The sequence below is a fragment of the Martes martes genome (assembly GCF_963455335.1).
Source record: "Martes martes genome assembly, chromosome: 12".
Classification (NCBI taxonomy): domain Eukaryota; kingdom Metazoa; phylum Chordata; class Mammalia; order Carnivora; family Mustelidae; genus Martes; species Martes martes.
In genome coordinates, this window is record NC_137900.1 from 73,034,445 (window position 1) to 73,053,548 (window position 19,104).

General features: G+C 47.7%; 1 protein-coding gene across 4 annotated transcripts in view; it reads right to left on the reverse strand.

Moving 5' to 3' along the window:
* Window positions 1–19,104, reverse strand: part of PTPN3 (protein tyrosine phosphatase non-receptor type 3) — a 109,511-nt gene that overhangs the window by 72,231 nt on the left and 18,176 nt on the right. For 2 of the 4 annotated variants that reach the window (XM_080819539.1, XM_080819538.1), the window contains exon 2: window positions 4,575–4,729. In XM_080819539.1, the coding sequence (XP_080675665.1) occupies window positions 4,575–4,729 (155 nt within the window). Of the gene's footprint in view, window positions 1–4,574; window positions 4,730–18,158; window positions 18,246–18,468; window positions 18,580–19,104 lie in introns of those variants that run through there. The other 2 variants (XM_080819540.1, XM_080819541.1) reach the window with 2 other exon arrangements.

Sequence of the window (19,104 nt, forward strand, 5' to 3'; positions counted from 1 at the left end):
TGACATGTTGTCACATGGTACATATGGGAAGGAGGGCGAAGAAAAACCATATACATATGCCTTAAGATGGCATAGGTTAATTTTCTAAGACTTCTTCCTTCCCCTTAGCTGGAATTCCCAAGTGATATCTGAATTGGAAAACGGAGACATCACCATGAGAGTAAACTCTCCATGACCTACCCATGGATTATCCACAGCAAAATGCTAATCCCGCATCAGTTTCTTGGCTCCTTGGGAGCCACGGAAGTGTGTACAGGGAACAAAATGCTAACAGCGTGAAGGAAGATGGCTAAGAACACGAAAATGCCATCCTAAACACCCTCAAAGTGACTGGGTATGTGACACCCAGGGGGATTAGCTGTCTCTCTGCTCCCCGCCACCTGGAGTGAGAAGCCAGTGGAGACATTCAACCACACTTCACGTCCAGAGCGGGACTCAGCCACCATCACCAGGCTTTACAGAGCAGGCACAGTGCTGGGCATGGGGACAGAACCACAGGATGTGGCCCAGGGAGGCCAGGCATGGAAACAGTGGCCGGAACGTGGTGTGTCAAATGCTGGGACACTCAAGGCATGATAAACGCACGGAGGACGACACAGGTGGTAATTCAACCTGGGGACAAGTGGAAGAAGCTCCCGACCTGGTCTGGGAGGGCATCAGGGCTGAGTGTCACTGCTCCCCTCCCGGTGAAATTAAGAAAAGGCATTTTAAGCAGATGGCCTGGCACCAAGACACAAAGGAGAGAGACAGCATGGTGCCTCCTGGAACTCGCAAATTCTCCTTTATCAGGCTGACTTCTCAGGCATCCTTTGAAGCAAACCATTTGACTTAAGGACAATAAGACTCAGAAATAGACTATACAGAACAAGCAAAAGACAGCTCCTTTTTTGAGTGCTTGAGAGCAGATAATGTACCTGGAAATAGGCCACACGGACCAGAAAGAAGAGAATTAGGGAGCTGTCAGGCCTCCTCCTGCAGCCTCCTCTTTGGTGGGATCTCGTATTATTTGGTCCTAAGTGTGGGAACAGGAAACACGCCCACTTCCCGAACACACCCCCCTGCCTGCCCTAGGGCCCTGCACCTGCTGCTTCCTCTACCCAGGACAGCTTCCTTCTCAGGGGAACCTTACAGTGTGGACAAGATGGCCCGGTCCGCATATTCCAAGTTGGGAGATACTCTCCTGGTACAGCAAAGAACAACCAGTTCTCCTTATTAAAATTTCTACAGGATTTGATACTTAAAAGGTAAGTGACTACTGAACATCCACACCAAGCCAGATGCGATACGATGTGCACATTTACGTATGCTCTCTAATCCCTGTGGCTGCTTGCGAGGTCCTTACCGGCATCCCCTTGGCCACCAGCGAGCGGAGGCCCTGGGAGCTCTACGCGCCACATGCTGTCAGCTGATGATGGATGGTCTGCCTGCCCGCCTGCCTGACTCCAGGCTACTGGCTGCCACAGCCTGCACGTCCCCAGTGCACTGTGTCTCCCCTGTAGGGTGTGTAATTTACCCATTCTAGTATATTCTGCTCAATTTTACCAGTTCCCAAAAGGAACAGAAATAAACTAAAGGACACAGCCTCCCAGCCCAGTTCCCCACCTGATGGGAGGTCATCTTGGCTGCACCAGGTCACTGTCCCTGACCGGCTTGCTCCCTAGGCCAGGCTAAGAACAGCTGATGTCCAGGCCAGCTTCCTGATGAGGCCCGCTCCAGCCCACGAGGTGGTGGTGCCAGTGACCCCTCCAAGTAGAAACTCTAAAGTGAATGGGACTTAAGCTGCCACCAGACCCTCAGATTCAAGTTCATGAGTCAGCTTTGACCCAACTGCTGGAGGCTTGGGGAAGCAACACATGAACAATGGTGTTCGTGACCAGGAATGACAGGCCACCCACTGAACGCCAGGCTGTGCTCTAGGATCATCATTCTGGGCAGGCACTTTCCTTATCGCCGTTTACAGGGCTCATCCCTCCCCCTTCAAGAAGTTCTTACCTGGGATTCTCCTCCCTCCCGGAAGAGTCCGTCCCCATCTCCTGGAGCGCCTGTTCCTGCTCTCTCAGACCTTTTAATAGGGAACCATGTTCGGACCTTCTGTGGCCTCGCTTCTCAGGTGATGTCACCCAGTTTTGTCGCTTAAAATACCACCTCCACCCTAGTAAGCCCCCCACCTGTATCCCGGCCCCAACCCTTCCCTGAACCTCCTCATCTGTACAGCGATCGCCAACTCTATGTGGATGAGCACCAGGCACCTCAAACTCAGTGTGTCCCTGACAAAACCCCAGACCTGCCCTGCTTCCAGCCTCTCCCGTCTCTACCCACCGCAACTCCATCTTGCCAGCTGCCCCAGCTGACAACCTCGAGAGCCACTGTTCGGCCTCTATCTCATCCCAAATTCCACCGATCAGCAAACCTCACAGGCTCCGCCTTCAAAAACAATTTCAGATTTGGTTTACTCTTAGCTACCTTCACATACTACCACACTGTCCAACCTCCTCTTCTCCTCTGGACTGTTCGAATAGTCTCTTATCCCTTGCCCTCCACAGTCTACTACTGACAGAGCATCCAGATACTTGAGTCAGAGCATATAAGGTCTCTGCCCAGACCTACCAAAGCTCTCTGCCTCTCTCAGAATAAAGGCAGCATTCAGTGCCCTCAGGATGACCCACAGGCTCTCCACAGTCCCTCTGATCACCCTGATACCAATGACCTCTGACTGCTCTTGCTACTCTCCCCCTTGCTCATCCTACTCCAGACATACTAGTATCCATACTGTCCTGCAACCACACTGAGTGGGAGCCTGCCTCAGGACCTTTGCACTGCTATTTTTTACCTGGAATGTGCTTCCCCTCCAGAGAATCACATGGTTCTTTCTCTCACTTCCTTTATTTTTTTTAAGATTTTTATTTATTTATTTGACAGAGAGATAGAGAGCACAAGTGGGCAGAGCAGTAGGCGAAGGAAGAGGGAGAAGCAGGCTTCCCGCTGAGCAGGGAGCCCAATGTGGGGCTCAATCCCAGGACTCAGATCACGACCTGAGCCGAAGGCAGCGCTTAACTGACTGAGCCACCCAGGCACCCCTCTCTCACTTCCTTTAGATGAGATCTTCCCTGATCACTTCTGTAGGAATGACAACCCCGCCCCTGTCCTGCTCTAGCCCACTCTACCCTCCCCTTCCTACTTTATTTTTCTTCTAAGCACATACCACCTGACAAAGTATACATTTCTTTATGGTCCATTTCTTCACACCAGTATACAAGCCTTGAAAGGCTTGCTATTTTGTTCACTGCTATATTCATTACACCCAGCATGAAGCCTGGCACATAGTAGGTGCTCAGTAAACATCTGCAGGGGAAACATTCATGTTCTTGTCAGGAAGAAGATAAACAGCAAAGAAACAGCCCCCAAATTGACAAGAGAGCCAGACACACACTGTAATTTACAGTCTCTGGAGGAGACACCTGCGGCCTTTTCCGAGCACCCACCATGCTGTGACATCATGCAAACCACCCTTTCCTCCTGTCTTCTTGGCCGTCAAGGTCCATAGTGAGCTGGGGTCAGCGGGAGGCAGACTTAGGGGTGGGGTGGAAGACCCAGAGGCCAGTTAGTGTCACCCTTTCCAGTCCTGTGGCCTTCTATTACCCCTAGTTGTTTCCTGTACCCAGTCTCCTCTCTTTCCTTGCACACCGAACTTTCCAGGCTGAGGCAGAGGCCGGCAGCCGACCCAGAGGATGGGAGAGACAGGCAGAGGGCACTGGCCTAAACAGTGACTGGGGGAGGCTGGGGTAGGGCAGGGCAGCATGGACTGTTCCAGGTCAGGCATCTCACTGTAGGCCCAAGATGGAGGCCGCGTTTCTAGTCCTGCCTCTGTCTTGGGCTTGAGGCGGGAGAAGCCAGGCCCTCCCTGAGCCCTGCCATCTATGAGCGGAACCGTCTCAACACCCTCCAGACTGGACCCATCCCCTCACACATGTCACAAGCGCCGGCCATGGGCCTCATTAAAGAACATATAACCTAGGAATTATAACTACAATCCATGCAATGTGGCATGGGCTCTAATAAAGCCTACAGGGCACCATCACGGGAGAATTAATTCAGGAAGCTGATGAAGATGTCACGGAAGAAGTAACATCAAAGAGTCTCTCAGCTCAGGTCACCAAGAAGAGGGGGAAAGACGCTCCAGGTGAACAAGAACATGGGCAGAGTTTTTAGGGTTATTTCCAGCCCAATCTCAACACAGAAGATCTGAGATCTCATGCTTTCATTTTATTTTACTTTTTGAAGATTTCATTTATTTATGAGAGAGAGAGAGAGAGAACATGAGCTGAGGGAGGAGCAGAGAGACAGGGACAAACAGACTCTGTGCTGAGTGCGGAGTCCATCCCGGGGCTCGAGCCCAGGACCTTGAGATCATGACCTGAGCCAAAAACCAAGAGTTGGACGCTTAACCCACTGAGCCACCCAGGCACCCCGCAAGCTTTCATTTTAAAATAGTTTTCATCTCTTGGTTTATAAAACAAAGAAAAATTCTTTCTCAGGGGCATGAATTCAGAAAAAATTAAATTCGGAGAACTTACGTTAGCTTTGAAGGTCTGTACCAAGCCATCAAGAAAGCGGATACTGCAGACGACTTCGGACCGAGTTTTCTCTTTGGGTAACTCCGAGGTGCGTATATTATTAATTCTTCCACCCAACGCACGTAACCGGGAGGTCATAACTATCGCTGAATAACCTGTAACAGAAGTTATGCCTGTCAGCTCTGCGATGTGCAAATTACCCCTTACGTGGGACCTCCTCACAGTCCACCCATCTCTCGTCTGCTTTAACCCTCACACACTGAAGAATTCACAGAAATGAGGACCAGATAACACACCATGCTTCCATTTGAGTTTCTACTTCTAAGTGTCTCTAAGCAAAATTTATTGCTCAATTGTAACACGTTAATAGAATGATAGGGGGTTATTTGTGTGTCTTATCTCCCTGGCCTAAATAATTTATATTTCCCAGGCTTTTAATTTTTTACGTTTTTTAACAAATATATATTTGTGTACTCTACTCCTTTTTTTCATTTTTTCACGGAACTAAATGTGGTATAAAAATGATCTAAAATATGAAGATGCGTATTGGTAAAAGAAGGTACATTAAGTAACTTATATTCATTAAAAGACACAATTTAAAAGTAAAGACAACCGGGACGCCTGGGTGGCTCAGTTGGTTAAGCAGCTGCCTTCGGCTCAGGTCATGATCCCAGCGTCCTGGGATCGAGTCCCACATCGGGCTCCTTGCTCAGCAGGGAGCCTGCTTCTCCCTCTGCCTCTGCCTGCCATTCTGCCTGCCATTCTGTCTGCCTGTGCGCGCCCTCTCTCTCTCTCTCTCTCTCTCTGACAAATAAATAAATAAATAAATCTTTAAAAAAAAAAAAAAAAAAAAATAAAAGTAAAGACAACCCATGGAGATACTTGCAATATGTGTTTATAAAAGACACATAAAAGAAAAAAAAAAGACACATAAAGGGCTCCTACAAATCAATATGAGAAAAAAAAACAAGCCATCTGGTAGAAAATGGGAACTGCATTAGTTGTCAAAGAAATGAAAATTAAAACCACAAGGTAATAGTACCACAGACCCCCCAGAGTGGCCACAGGGAAACCTGACAAAACCAAGTGTTGGCCACAATGTACAGCACCTGGAACTTTCAGGCACTAATGGTACGAATAAATATTAGCAGAACTGTTTTGGAAAACTCTTTGGCAGTATTTACTAGAAATGAACAAATGTATACTCTGTGACACAATTCCACTCTTAGGCATATTCCCAACAGAAACATGTAGACTTATCCACTAAAAGACATGGAGAGAATTTTTTATAACAGCCCCAAACTGGAAAAGACTCCAGCGCCCATCAGTGGAATGGGGAAATTATGGTAGAGTCCCACCACACTGACTACACAGCAAAGGAAATAAATGAACTACCATTAGGCAAAACAAGAATGAATTCTTCTAACGTTGTGTTCAGCAAAAGCAGCCAGATACAACAGATGACCGATAGCACGAATCCGTTTACATAAAGTTCAGAAACAGACAAAATGGATCAGTGCTGATAGAGGACAGAAGCGTGGTTACTGCTGCTGTGATGGTGTGTATGTGTGTACATGTGTGTGAGAGAGAGACAGAGACAGAGACAGGAGTCTTCCAGGATGCTTATAACACTCTATCTATCGATCTGGGTAATGCTGATACCAGTGTATTTACTTGGTGAAGCTTCGTCAAGCTCTGTACTTAACCTGTGTACTTTTCTATGTATTTCAATATCAAGTTCACTTAAAATAACACAGGTATAAGGAGGGAGTTGGTTTAAGATCTGACCACGGTGTGTTCGGGGAACAGTGAGGAAAGAGGTTTTCCTAGCGACCGTACTTGTGGAACAGTAGACCAAAAGAGAGCAAATGTGCAGCCGAGCCCAGGGTCGCGGCGTGCAGGCAGAAATGTCCAGGGTCTGTGCCAGCTCCTCGGCCTCCGGAATGGACAAGGTATAAATTGGATGAGGCTGATGAGGCTGGATGGAAGAACAGATAAAGACGAACGACTCGGGTGCGATTTAATGTTCTTTTTGATTAATTCTCTGTAAACTTTCTGTGATGCGCTGGGCCTTTGCACATGCTATTCCTTCTGCCCAGGAAGTTCTCTGCTCCTATTCAGGACTCAGGACCCAGCACAGGAGTCACTTCCTCAGCAAAGCCTTCCCTGGTGTCCTTAACTACTCTACATTTGCCTTACAAGCTGTCCCGTACGATGCTCATTGTAATTCCACAGTTACAGCTGATGACGTAGCTAATATCGGCTCCTGCTACAAGCTAAGCTTCACAGGGCTAGGAACCACATCTGGTTTTGCTCACTGCAACTCCCAACACCCAGCTCTGGGAGGCAGTCAATACACAGCTGAACAAATCAGTGAGTACAAGGAAGAAAAATGAAAAATGAAGCACCAGAAAACACAGTGCTACCTCAGTCAGTTAAGTGTTTGCCTGGATCCTGGGATCGAGTACCGCATCGGGCTCCCTGCTCAGCGGGGAGCCTGTTTCTCTGTCTGCCTCTGCTGCTCCCCCTGCTTGTGCTCTTTCTCTGACAAATAAAAAAAATAAAATAAAAAATAAAAAATAAAAAAAACCACAACCAAACAAAAACACCAAAAAACCAGTGCTACCTAACAGCCTAACTTGGGTTGGTGGCGGCAGGAAGGAGGAGGGAACGAGGGTAGGGACATCCTGTAGACCAGGGCTCCTTGCACTGTAACGTGGACACGCGAGACCCCTTGGGGACCTGGATCAGAGGCAAACCAGGATTCCAGCAGGGCTGAGCGAGGCCCTGCAGTCTGCATGGGACGGAGCCTCTGACCCGGGGTCCACACGGTGAGGAACAAGTCACAGATAACTGGAAAAGCAGCACTCCATGTCAGACAGGGCCAGAGATCCATATTTGGGAATTTGCAGCAAGGAAGGGGTGAGGACAGAGCGGACTGGAGCCTGAGAATCAAGCCTCAGGGAACCAGACAGGCACAGCCCAGCAGCAGGCAGCTCAACCACAAAGGAGGGGGAGGCTCCGGGATGCAAGGGTGCACTTGGCCCCTCATCCTCCTGCGGGAGCTCCAGACACACCTCTAGCCTCCTGCAGTCAGGGGCCGGGAAATCACAAATATTAACACCACAAATCCCTGGGACCGGCAGCAGCGGAAGAAAACTCATTCTGTCCCTTACACAACCCCACCCACCTCACCGCCTCCACCTTGCCCTTTCCAACAAAAATGTCATCAGAGGCAGGGATGCGTTTTCTGAGTAATGCCAAAAGTTATCAAAAGACAACAAACGTGTTCCTTAGTACTTAAACCACTTTGCGTTTAAAATGTCAGACTTACTGTTTAATCTTTGTCTAAGAATTTCAGGTGGGCCATAATTTTTTTTTTTTTTTAAGATACAACAGAATCAGTCTGTGTGGCTCTTAGTGGGAGGTGCAGGCCTGTCCTAGCCACACCCGTAGATGGTGAGTCAGCGTCCTGGGGTGCGGCACAGAACGACTTTCCCTTCGGGAAGCCGGCAAAGGAAGGGCCAGGCTTTCAGTGGCCAGAGGATGGGTTCTCAGGGAACCTCAGGATGTGCTCTGCATGTCACACTCAGAATATAGGTCCCACGGAACCCAAGCCTGTCACTGAGGCCGCACCTGTGGAATAGGGCTGTCCCTCAGAACCGCCAAAACTAAGAGCTTATCATGCCATGACTCTGGATAGAAAAAGCCAAAGGTGATTTCAGACAAGAGTTGCCACAAGAAAGGACCGTGAACTAAAGTGCTCATCGCAGGCTGATCTGCACACGGTCCCTTGCCTGAGCAGCTCTGCGCAGCCGGCCCAAGCATGGGTAGCGGTGGGACTTATTAACTTGACCGTGATTAATGGGGCCTCCCAGCACCGTCATGCAGCCAGCTGACAAAGAGACCCGTTTTCCTCTGCACATGCATCTCTGCTATATGAAAGGGTTTGAAACCTAACGACAATGTCATAAAGAGGAATTTCATGAAAGTTGCAGAACTGTTCTTCCTACGGTAGCTCCTGAAGCAAGCCTTGATCAGAGCAAGCCTCACACTGAATAACCATGTCATTGAACCATGTGTTTTCTGATTGTCTTGAAATTCTATCTTGAACAATCGGGTCAGGACAATGGATGCTGACTGACTGCCCCCTTTCCTGAACCCCAGCAACTAGGGAACTCAGGCTTTCTAGGGCTTCCTTAACAAGCCTCTTCATTCTAAACAAAGCTACAACCAAACCAGGAACACATCAGCCTCTCCAACCACAAGTGATTATGGCTGCAACTGATGCATTTCATAACATGGAAGCCAAGCTTGTTCTTCATTTTCAAAACAAAATCAATCAGTTAATGACTCCACTATCTAATCTGCACAACAGAGGTTGGACTATGACTTAGTTCTTACCAGCCTGTCCTTGCCAGACATAAAGAGGCCACATTTCACTTGGTGTCCAGTAGGGGCCCAGTGCGTACCACGACAACTAGGGTTAGCACATGTGAAGTGTGTACACAATGTGAGACACGTAGCAGGTACTCAGTTAAAGGCATTTTATCAGGGGTTCCTGGGTGGTTCAGTGGGTTAAAGCCTCTGCCTTCACCCTGCATCAGCATGGGGCTCTCTGCTCAGCAGGGAGCCTGCTTCCTCCTCTCTCCCTGCCTGCCTCTCTGCCTACTTGTGATCTCTGTCTGTCAAATAAATAAATAAAATCTTTAAAAAAAAAAAAAGGCATTTTATTAATAACGTTAAGCTTCTAATCCACCAGGGGCCCACTAGATTCTGGATTTTTTAGGTAATCTTGATTTCAAATACCTTATAGATATATAAATATTGTTTCTTCAATTTTTAATAAAGATAGCTTGTAAGAATAAAAGGTACAATAGATGTGTGATATATCTATGAGCTGCTCTACAAACTCGGGTCCTGGGAGCAGGAGCACACTGCCTGGGGTGTGGCCATCGAGGGCACATGGGACAGCAAAGCCCTCATGCGTAGGGCTGGGTAACAAGGCTTCAACCACTATCCCTTCCGGCCTCCCCATCTGCCCTGGAGCTTGGGACAGGAGCAGAGGTGATGCTTTATTTCCTAAGAGTCTACATGCAGACCTGGGGAACTCTGTTCTTTCACAAGCCCATGAACCACAGACAGAAAGGAAGGAGAGCACTATACTCTTCTCCATTACACAAAGTAAAAAAGCAACTCAATTCCACTTTGGTCATTTTAAAAGAAAGTGTTAAGGTTATTTTATACCCTTTTCCCAAAAATAACAATTTAGACCTCTAACTCAAGAGCACAAGTTTCAGTTAAAAAAAAAAAAAAAAAAGCATGGGGCACCTGGGGGGCTCAGTGGGTTAAAGCCTCTGCCTTCGGGTCAGGTCATGATCCCAGGGACCTGGGATCGAGCCCCGCATCGGGCTCTCTGCTCGCCAGGGAGCCTGCTTCCCCATCTCTCTCTCTGCCTGCCTGTCTCTGCCTACCTGTGATCTCTGTCTGTCAAATAAATAAATAAAAATCTTAAAAAAAAAAAAAAAGCAATCCTGGTTTATCAACACCTAATAAACCCTAAAAATGAACCACAGCAGGCTCAGAACAGGAATCAACCTGAACAATCATCAGGCTGACCTAGGCCGATGCTACCACCTAGTGGCCACCAGAGGAAAACACACCACCTCCCACCCTATCACCCCCTACTTCTTTCCGGGAGGGCAACAGCACAGCCACCCTCCCTTCTTCTCATCCCAGTTCAACTTCAAAAAAATCTCTCACGATATTAGAAGGCCTTCCAACGCTCTTCTTTTCCTCCAATTCTTCTTCCCTAGTGAACTCAGGAGAGGTTCTTCTGGGGCGTGGGGAGGATATTTATAAGCCCCAACAGATGTCTGATCAGCTAGAGAGGAACGTCCCTAGCATGGAAAAGTAATAAACACTCATGTATAATCAGCCAGGCTAGAGAGATGACTCATCAAATACCAATATTGCTTTCTCCTCCTTTTCACTGTAAATACCGCAGTAGTCGGGCTGCATTTATGGTTTAACCAAGTCTCCAGGGGGCAAACACGCATCACTCGCAACTTCACTGCATACAGATAGGAGAAAGTCCGATTGCTGACTGCGTCTCACATAGGGTAACTTCTAGCTCTGGTCTGTTTCATGGCTAGGCTTAAGTGTTCCTTAAACTCCTCTGAGTGGCGTGTTCCCTTCTAAAGATTTATAAACATCTGGACGGGGATTTGTATATTAAGCACTAGATTAAGATCAGCTCAAACTGTAAGAATGTATGCTTAGTAATTAAGCTGCTAAGAAAGAAATAGTGAATAAAATGAGACTTTTTAAACCAAAGACTTAAATAAAACTTTAATGTGCTTGATTTAATCATCTGGGGAACTTGTTAAAATAGATTCTTGGGCACCACCTACAGAAATTATGGTTTGGTAAGGACGGAGGAAACTGCATTTTAAAAGTTAATTTTTTCCAACTTATAGGAAAACTGCAAGAAAAAGAGAACTCCCATGCACCCTCACCGGCCTGGATTTAATTGGCATTTTGCCACATATGCTTTCTCTCCTGAGCACACACACGCACTCCCCATGCTTTTTACTGAACACTTGGAAAGTGCAGATATCATGCCCCTTTACCTCTGAATATTTTAGCATGTCTCTCAAGAACAGGGACCTTGCTAACCACAGTACAATGATTGCACTGAGACAATTTAACATTGATAAAGCACTTACGTAATACACAGCCCATATTAAAGATATGCAAATTATTCTAATGATGTCCTTTATGTCTTTCCTCCTGATTCAGGATCTAAACCAGGACCTTGTCTTGCTTGAGTGCTCAGACAGAAGTTGCATTTTTAGTAAGCATCCCCTGGGGACCTAAATTCAGCAGGTCTGAGCACCATGCAGTGGAAAATACTCAACCAGATCAACCCAGGGATCCTTTTGGTTTGACCATCTGTGTCCACAGCCAGGAGCCTGGTTAGGTCAGTACCCTAGGTTAGTTTTTCTACATTACAAATCACTTCCCAGAGCTAAAAGGAGTTTCTGCAGCTTAGCAGCTGTCCCCTTACTCAGTCTGGGGAAGCCCTTTGCAAGACACTGTGGCTGAAGTAACACAGACTTTTCAGCCTATACGTCAGTGCTGGGATTAGCACTGTTGTCAGACAGAGGAAGAAAGCAACACATAAATAATGTTAGTTCAAAAAGGATTCTATCAGTTGATATTATGTAACCAGATGTCTTGGCTTCTTTGCTCAAATTAGTTCACATCTTTCCCAGACAGTAACTCTTAACAATTCCTCACAGCCAAGTTATAAAAAAGACAGCAGTGTCTTCTGTAATGCACTTCCTCAGAAAACAGGGACAGTCCACTATTGTGGGAAGGAAGGAAAGAAACAAAGGGAAACGAGATGCACGCATTTTGTGATTTATTAGGTTTTGCGAATGTTGTTAATGAAACTCAGCCCCACCCATTAGTGATTTTAGTTCCTTTTGAAAATACCCATATACCTTAAAAAAACACTGCCATATATACTATTTCACTTTTTTTTTTTTTTTTAGAGAATGTACTTGCGTGTAAGGGGCGGGGGCAGAGAGAGAGGGAGGAGCTGAAGCAGGTATTTGGATCCAATACCCCCATCTTCATGCCCAGCATGGAGTCCAATGTGGGGCTTGATCTCAGGACCCTGAAATCATGACTTGAGCCGAAGAAAGCAAGAGTGGGACATTTAACCAACTGAGCCACCCAGGTGTTCCTCACTTTATTAATTTTAAATTATGTGCAGTTGGTAAAATTATAGCTGGTACACGAAACTTAATTTTCCTCATGGCTAATTCCCATAAATTTATCAACACTGCTTTCTGGCAATTACCTCCCCGCCCACCCCCTTACTTGGCTTTTTAAATATCCAAAGTATAACACTCCGTAACAATAAGAAGATAAATACACAGACTTCTTTTAAAAACTAGTTTATGGGGCGCCTAGGTGGCTCAATGGGTTAAAGCCTCTGCCTTCGGCTCAGGTCATGATCTCAGGGTCCTGGGATCGAGCCCCACATCAGGCTCTCTGCTCCACAGGGAGCCTGCTTCCTCCTCTCTCTCTGCCTGCCTCTCTGCCTACTTGTGATCTCTGTCAAATAAATAAATAAATAAAATAAAAATAAAAACTAGTTTATAATGTAAACAATCACTATGAATATCACTAAAACTAAATTAGAACAAAAATCTATTAAGGATGGCATTTTCACATTGCTAATTCAATGTTACAGCCGATACAATAATTCTTCAGCATAGAGGCTCAGGACAAATTAACTTTTCAATAGCATTTTAAAGCTTAAAGCCTGTTAATGAAAATAATAATCACAGCTGACAATGGAAAGTATTGGTGCACAAGACTTATTTTTAATTTTGCGCATGCATATATGAGTAATATCATATTTATTTAAAAAAATGCTTCGGGGTGCCTGGCTCAGTGGGTTGAGCCTCTACCTTCCGCTCAGGTCATGATCTCAGGGTCCTGGGATCGAGCCCCGAATCAGGCTCTCTGCTCAGCGGGGAGCCTGCTTCCCTCTCTCTCTTCTGCCTACTTGTGATCTCTCTCTCTGTCAAATAAATAAATAAAATTTTTTAAGAAAATGCTTCTGTGAACACATTTATGAAAGTTCTTAACTCTCACATTTCACATTATCTGCCACCACATGGGAAAAAATGCTCATCTAATCCCTTCAATAGCACAGCTCGATACTCAAATTATCTTGCGACTATTAATCCTCACACTCCAGAAGTACAGTCCATGGATCAAATCATTTGTTCTGTAGACCCTGTAATATGTCTGGGGACTGGATCTCCCAACAGGAGCCCCCGGGAACCAGGGTGGAGTAATTTGCAGGATTAGTTGTATTCAAACAGAGACCGGTAATTAGCACCCTCCTTCTCCTACAACTTCAAAATGCCAAATAGTTTTCTTACTATGGCGTCGGGGTTTATTTATAGGTTCAACACCATGACACTTGCAAAACTAACAAAATAAGAGGGTTATACTTGATACTGGGAGGATAACAAGGGAGTACTTTTAAGCTCCCTGAAGGGCAAGATAAAGAGCTCCGTGGGAGCTGCAGGCAGCTTCGGGAAAGAGGTAATGCTGTCAAGAGAAGCCAACCTCTTCTGTTCCACGGGGCGAAGTTTCCAGGGTAGCGCCGAGACGCTAAGGAGCTCAACACAGTCTGTTCCCAAACGATGAGAAAGCTCTTGTTAGGCGTGTGAGCCTACTCAATGAAGTCATGACAGCCTCCCTCTGCCTCTTGAAGGATCACAGAGGTGGGGGACAAACACACAAATCCTAACTGCACAGCTCTCAAGAAGCCTGGCATGCCCGCCCCCCCCCCCCCAATGCCCTCTTCCAAACATGACTTCCCCTAGCGGTGACTACTCTTCTGGCTTTTAACACCATCTTTGTGAGATTTTCTAAAAGTATACTCTACTCCCAGCACAGGGCTCGAACTCACGACCCTGAGATCAAGAGCGGCACGTTCTATGGACCAAGCCAGACATGTGTCCCTTCATGAGGTTTTTTTTTTTTTAAGTGAGATTTTTAGGGTTTTGTTTTGTTTTAATGTTTAGGGAAGGTTATCATGGTGCAGTGTTAAAGCGCATCCCCATCCCCAAGTTCCCAGGACTCAGCCCTCCCAGGGTTGTTTTCAGCACGCGTGTGGATGTGTCTGGTGCCTACCCAGTGTGGGCTGCGGAGAAATGAGAAGGCCGGGATGTGGTCGCCCCCCAAGGGAGGCTCTGAACAGAGTCTGGTGAACTTCTCCCATGAAGATGCCACCTTGGAGAACCCAGAAACTTCAGAAGCCAGCAAGCCTGCCTCACGGAAGAAAGAGGGGGACACACGCCGGCCCTTAGAGGGACTGACCCAAACCATACTGAGGAAAAGGACTTCTAGGACACCCCACCAGATAAGGTGTCCTTACATCCTTCCAACAGCTGGTTGAAGTCCCACACTGGACTAGGACTAGAACTTCACAGACCCTTGATCTTGTTTCTAACTACTTTTAGCCTTTATTACTACTTTGGCCAAGGAGTTCTGGACCATTTCTCAATATTCATTTACTGGGCACCAGCTCTGTGTCAGGCCGGGTTGGAGGGGTGAGGTGGGGAGATGGAGGCGCCTGGAGTTTCAGCTTCTAAGGCAGATGAACACCCAGGACACGAGAGGAATGGGAGGAAGGTTCCCAACCTGAGTGTGGTGGGCGGTGGGACCAGCTCACCAAGGTCTCATGGGGAATCTTGCAGGATTAAGACAGTCTACTAGGTAGAACGGCTCGCACCACCACAGTGCATTTGTAAAAGCCAGGAAGGGAAGCATATTTTAAGAACTGCAAAGAAAGAGATTTTAGCAGGAGTGTCTAAGGAGTAAGTGGTATCCCAGAGAAATCTCAGGGAGGGAAGATGAGGTTCAAAAATCCAAGTGGCTGTCACACAGGATATGGTGTGAGGCGGTGGGAAGGTCAGCGACAGTGGAATCAGACTTGGGCTAGAACCCCAGCTCAACCACTTAGTAGCTGCATGAACTTAGAAATCACTCACCAGTTTCCCTACCTGTAAAAGGGGGAAACGTTCTTTGCTTTCCAAGGTTTTAAGCACTGAATATATGTGCAAATTAACTGGCACCTAGCTGGGTCCAATCAGTGGTACTTATTACTGCTAACTTTAGCCTGGTTTATTTAAACCCCAAGGGTTTCATGGGTAGAAGATGAAAGAAACAGATTTCCCTTCAACAGAAGGAAGAGCTTTTGAACAGTCGAGGCTGCACAAATATGGAAGGGACTGTGTCAGGAGAGAGGGAGATCCCTATCACTAAAGCTGGGTAAGACCTCTGGTGAGAAGGTTGCAGAGGGCAGGCTGGCACTGAAGGCGGCGGGATGAGTGCACTCTGAGCTTTCAAGGCCAAGGTTCTATTATGACTTCAGTTTCAACAGTGCCAAGGTTAAGGTTCTGTACATGTGAGCCCACTCAAAGCAGCACCTTAAAAATGGATTCCTGGGGAGCCTGGGTGGCTCAGTCGGTTAAGAGTCTGCTTTCAGCTCAGGTCATGATCCCAGGACCCTGGAATCGAGTCCTGCATTAGGCTCTCTGCTCAGTGGGGAAGCCTGCTTCTCCCTCCTCTCCCTGTGCCTGCCGCTCCCCCTGCTTGGGTTCTCTCCTTCTCTCTGCCAAATAAACAAATAAAATCTTAAAAACAAAAATAAAAACAAAGCTGGATTCCTTACACAGACCTCTCATGGGAAAGAATTCTAAATGGATACCTCATTCTTGAAAACAACCAGAATGACCCAACACTGAAACAGGGGATAAAAGAAGATGAACGGACAAAAAACAATACCTAAAGCTCAAAACACAGACGGTAGAATGTTTTATCTTGAGCTGTTTCCACCTAAAACTAAGCTACCAATCTCTTACCATTCTCCCTCTAGATAGTTCCACGAGGCCCCAAACGGACTGGAAAACAGGATGGAATAAATTTACTCTACAGGGACATAAATCAAGTTGCATAAACTTTACAAAAATACTGTGCTAGTATTTGCCCTCAGGGCACAGACACGCCCATCTGGGTGTCTGTCCCTGACATTTCCATCCTGGGCTCCAGCCCCCACCCCTTTACAGCCAAAAGTAGCAGAAGCCTTCAGAAAAGAAAACAGCTAAAGTCACTTTGAAAGTTTGGAGATGTGCTAATCGCAACTCATCCCGGCCAAGAAGCCAGCCTCTCCCAACGGGACCTGCCAGCTTCGTTCCTGCCAAGGAGTCTGCAGCCAGGGGCAGCCCGGCCAGAGAAACCCAATCCTCACCACCAGCAGCCCTCACCATAATTTTATCTCAAGGAAGCTCAGAAAAATACCCTCCAGCCATCCCCCCACCCCACCCCAAAAAGCATTATCCCATTTGTCCCTAAACCAGGTGAGTGACCTGGGAAGCTGCTATTCCATTCTTCAGTTTTCCCTGGTTTTCTTTCACAGTTTCCCAGCTCAGAGCCCTCCAAAGGCTCCTTCCAGCTTCAAAATCCTCTGCCTGAAAAAATTTTAAGCCGAGGGGCCATTCCTGGGTTATACTAGATACAGTAGCCCCGAGTCTCTAGACACCAAGATACAACGTATTTTTACGGAGGCTAGTCAGCCAGGGCTTTAGGACTTGGTGAGATGGAGTCGAAGATTAATGAAAGGAAACTGCCCAGCCTCTAAAAAACCTTTACAAAGGCATGCCAGAACGCTAATCAGAGTAACAGGGTTTAGGAACATTTGAATGCAAATGCTGTATCTTGTTGCTGTCATTGTTACATTTATTTGTTTGCGGTCTTCCACGTGCTGGGAGCTGGGAATACAGAAAGACAGTTCTTTGATGTCAACAGTCTCAGGGATAGGGGGAGAGTAACACCACTGTCCCGGTGGCCAGGGCCATTGGAGGCCAGAAGGAGTAAGCCTGACCAGAGCGAGTTCCAGTCTCTGCTTGGCCACTCCTGAGATGACAGGACCTTGGTGAGAAGAACGGCGTAAAGTCTGTTTGCTCATACGTAAGTAATCCTGAGGACCAAGGCTCTCCTGCCTGGCCCCCAGCAGACACCGGTGGCTGCTAGGAGTACTGATGCTTCAACCACCTCATTCCTAGTCCCCCCCGCCGCTGCCATCCCCAGGCTTCTCGTCCTGAGGAATCGCCAAGGGTCCCACAGGGCTTCAGACTTTTCTAAATACTTCTGCCCCCATTCACTCTGATGGGGCCTGGCGGGCAGTCCCCCTGTTTCCCACTCTACAGATTCGTAGACTCAATGCCAGGAGCCATGCCCAGGTCACACAGTCAGCCTCCAAAGGGGACGATCCCAAGCTCATGCGAGGCGTCACACGCCTGCGCGCTGAGTCCACGGGCCCACACGACGGGGAAGGAAGATGAGTTACAGGTGATTCACGGTGGCAGGGGAGGGAGAAGGCCCCATGTAAGCCCTGCGGTCTCTGTAATTTACTGACTAAAGGTATGTTCTTACCTTTTGAGATAATCTTTGTAAACACTCCCCACAGCTCACATGTACGTAGATTTCCTCTTAAGGAGGAAATGGTCCAGAAGACCTCTTCCCCCTAATTCTGCAACATCAGAAACCTGAGTAATGACTTGGGTATTTATTACCCTATTCCCACTAAGATGACACAACTGATTGAACAGGTGTTTCAAAAGAAAAAAATTAAAGAAAAAGTACAAAGTACCCTCAGACCGCCAAGGGCGTGCTGATGAGAGAGGGAGTTAAAATGTGGTACACGTCTCTCAGGTCTGAGGAAGCATAGTAAAGGACTTCCTTTCCTTTGTGCAAAAGGTGTGGGCCGGAGTTCGAGGGCGAGACGTCCACAGGCCCTTCCAGCTCCTGGCTCCTGGTTAATCATTAGCAGTGGGAGAACAGGAGTAGGTCACCTCATTTCTGGAGGGCAGGCCCTCAGTATGGCCTGGGCCTCTCCAAACTGTGACCAACAGCTCTCCTTCCACGGAGATCCTGAGAGCGACAGGCCAGTCCCAAACCCAGCTCCCCTCCATTTCCCTTCCCACGCACCTGCCTCCAGGGAGCCCCGAACTCGGAGGACTCCTGATGGACGCCCAGGTTCACTGCAGCCCTTGGACAGCAGGGCTTCTAAAGCAACTTGAGTCCAACTAGACTCTTCCCCCTTCCCTTGCACGGTGGGGCCCTAAGCCCAGGATCTCATGAGGACAGCCATGGGACATCCGAGGTGTGCCAGGGGCCTGGGTCCCCAACACTGAAACCTTGCTGTTCGAGCGAGCTGGGGGAGGTACGCAGGCCGTGCAGGATCCAGCGCCACGGCTGTGAAGGACAAGCTGGCCCCCATCGCCCACAGCTGGCTCACCTGGGAGGGGAAGGAGAGGCCGGTAATGCCGAGGAGCTGCCCCGCAGGGCAGGCTCAGATCCACTCACATCAGAGAAAACAAGCAGCTGATAGTGTTGTCTGAGCGGGCACTTTTTTTTTTTTTTTTTAAGTTGTCCTTGTTCCCATTATCCCACTGTCAAACATCCATCCAGGTATTTCAGACGCATCACTGGTATTTCTTAGTTGCAGTTGACGATATTCGCCCTGGTGCGGTCATAACCACAGCTCAGGGTCTGAGTGACCTCCAGTTTGTGGGACTCCAGCTTCCAAAAGAACTCCTGGTGTGTGTGAAAGGGAAGGAGGAGCATGTGACCACTGGCGGCCACAAAGGTCAGGGAAGTGGGGCCCAGTGGAGCCCTGCTTTAGGGCAAAAGCACCAAAGATACCTGGCAGCCAGGTGACAGGAAGGGGCTAGACACCCACCCCCACTCTGCAGGAAAGCGGCAAAACAGACAAGCAGGTAATTGATGAGGATTTGCACAAAACCACCAGATTTACTATTTTCCATATTTTCCACCAGACAGAACAATCTTTTTACACTTGGGAAAGATAGAATTTAAGGGCACGGGAAGGCATCTCCCACGACCCACACTGCACACCTGTCCCCTCGTTTGA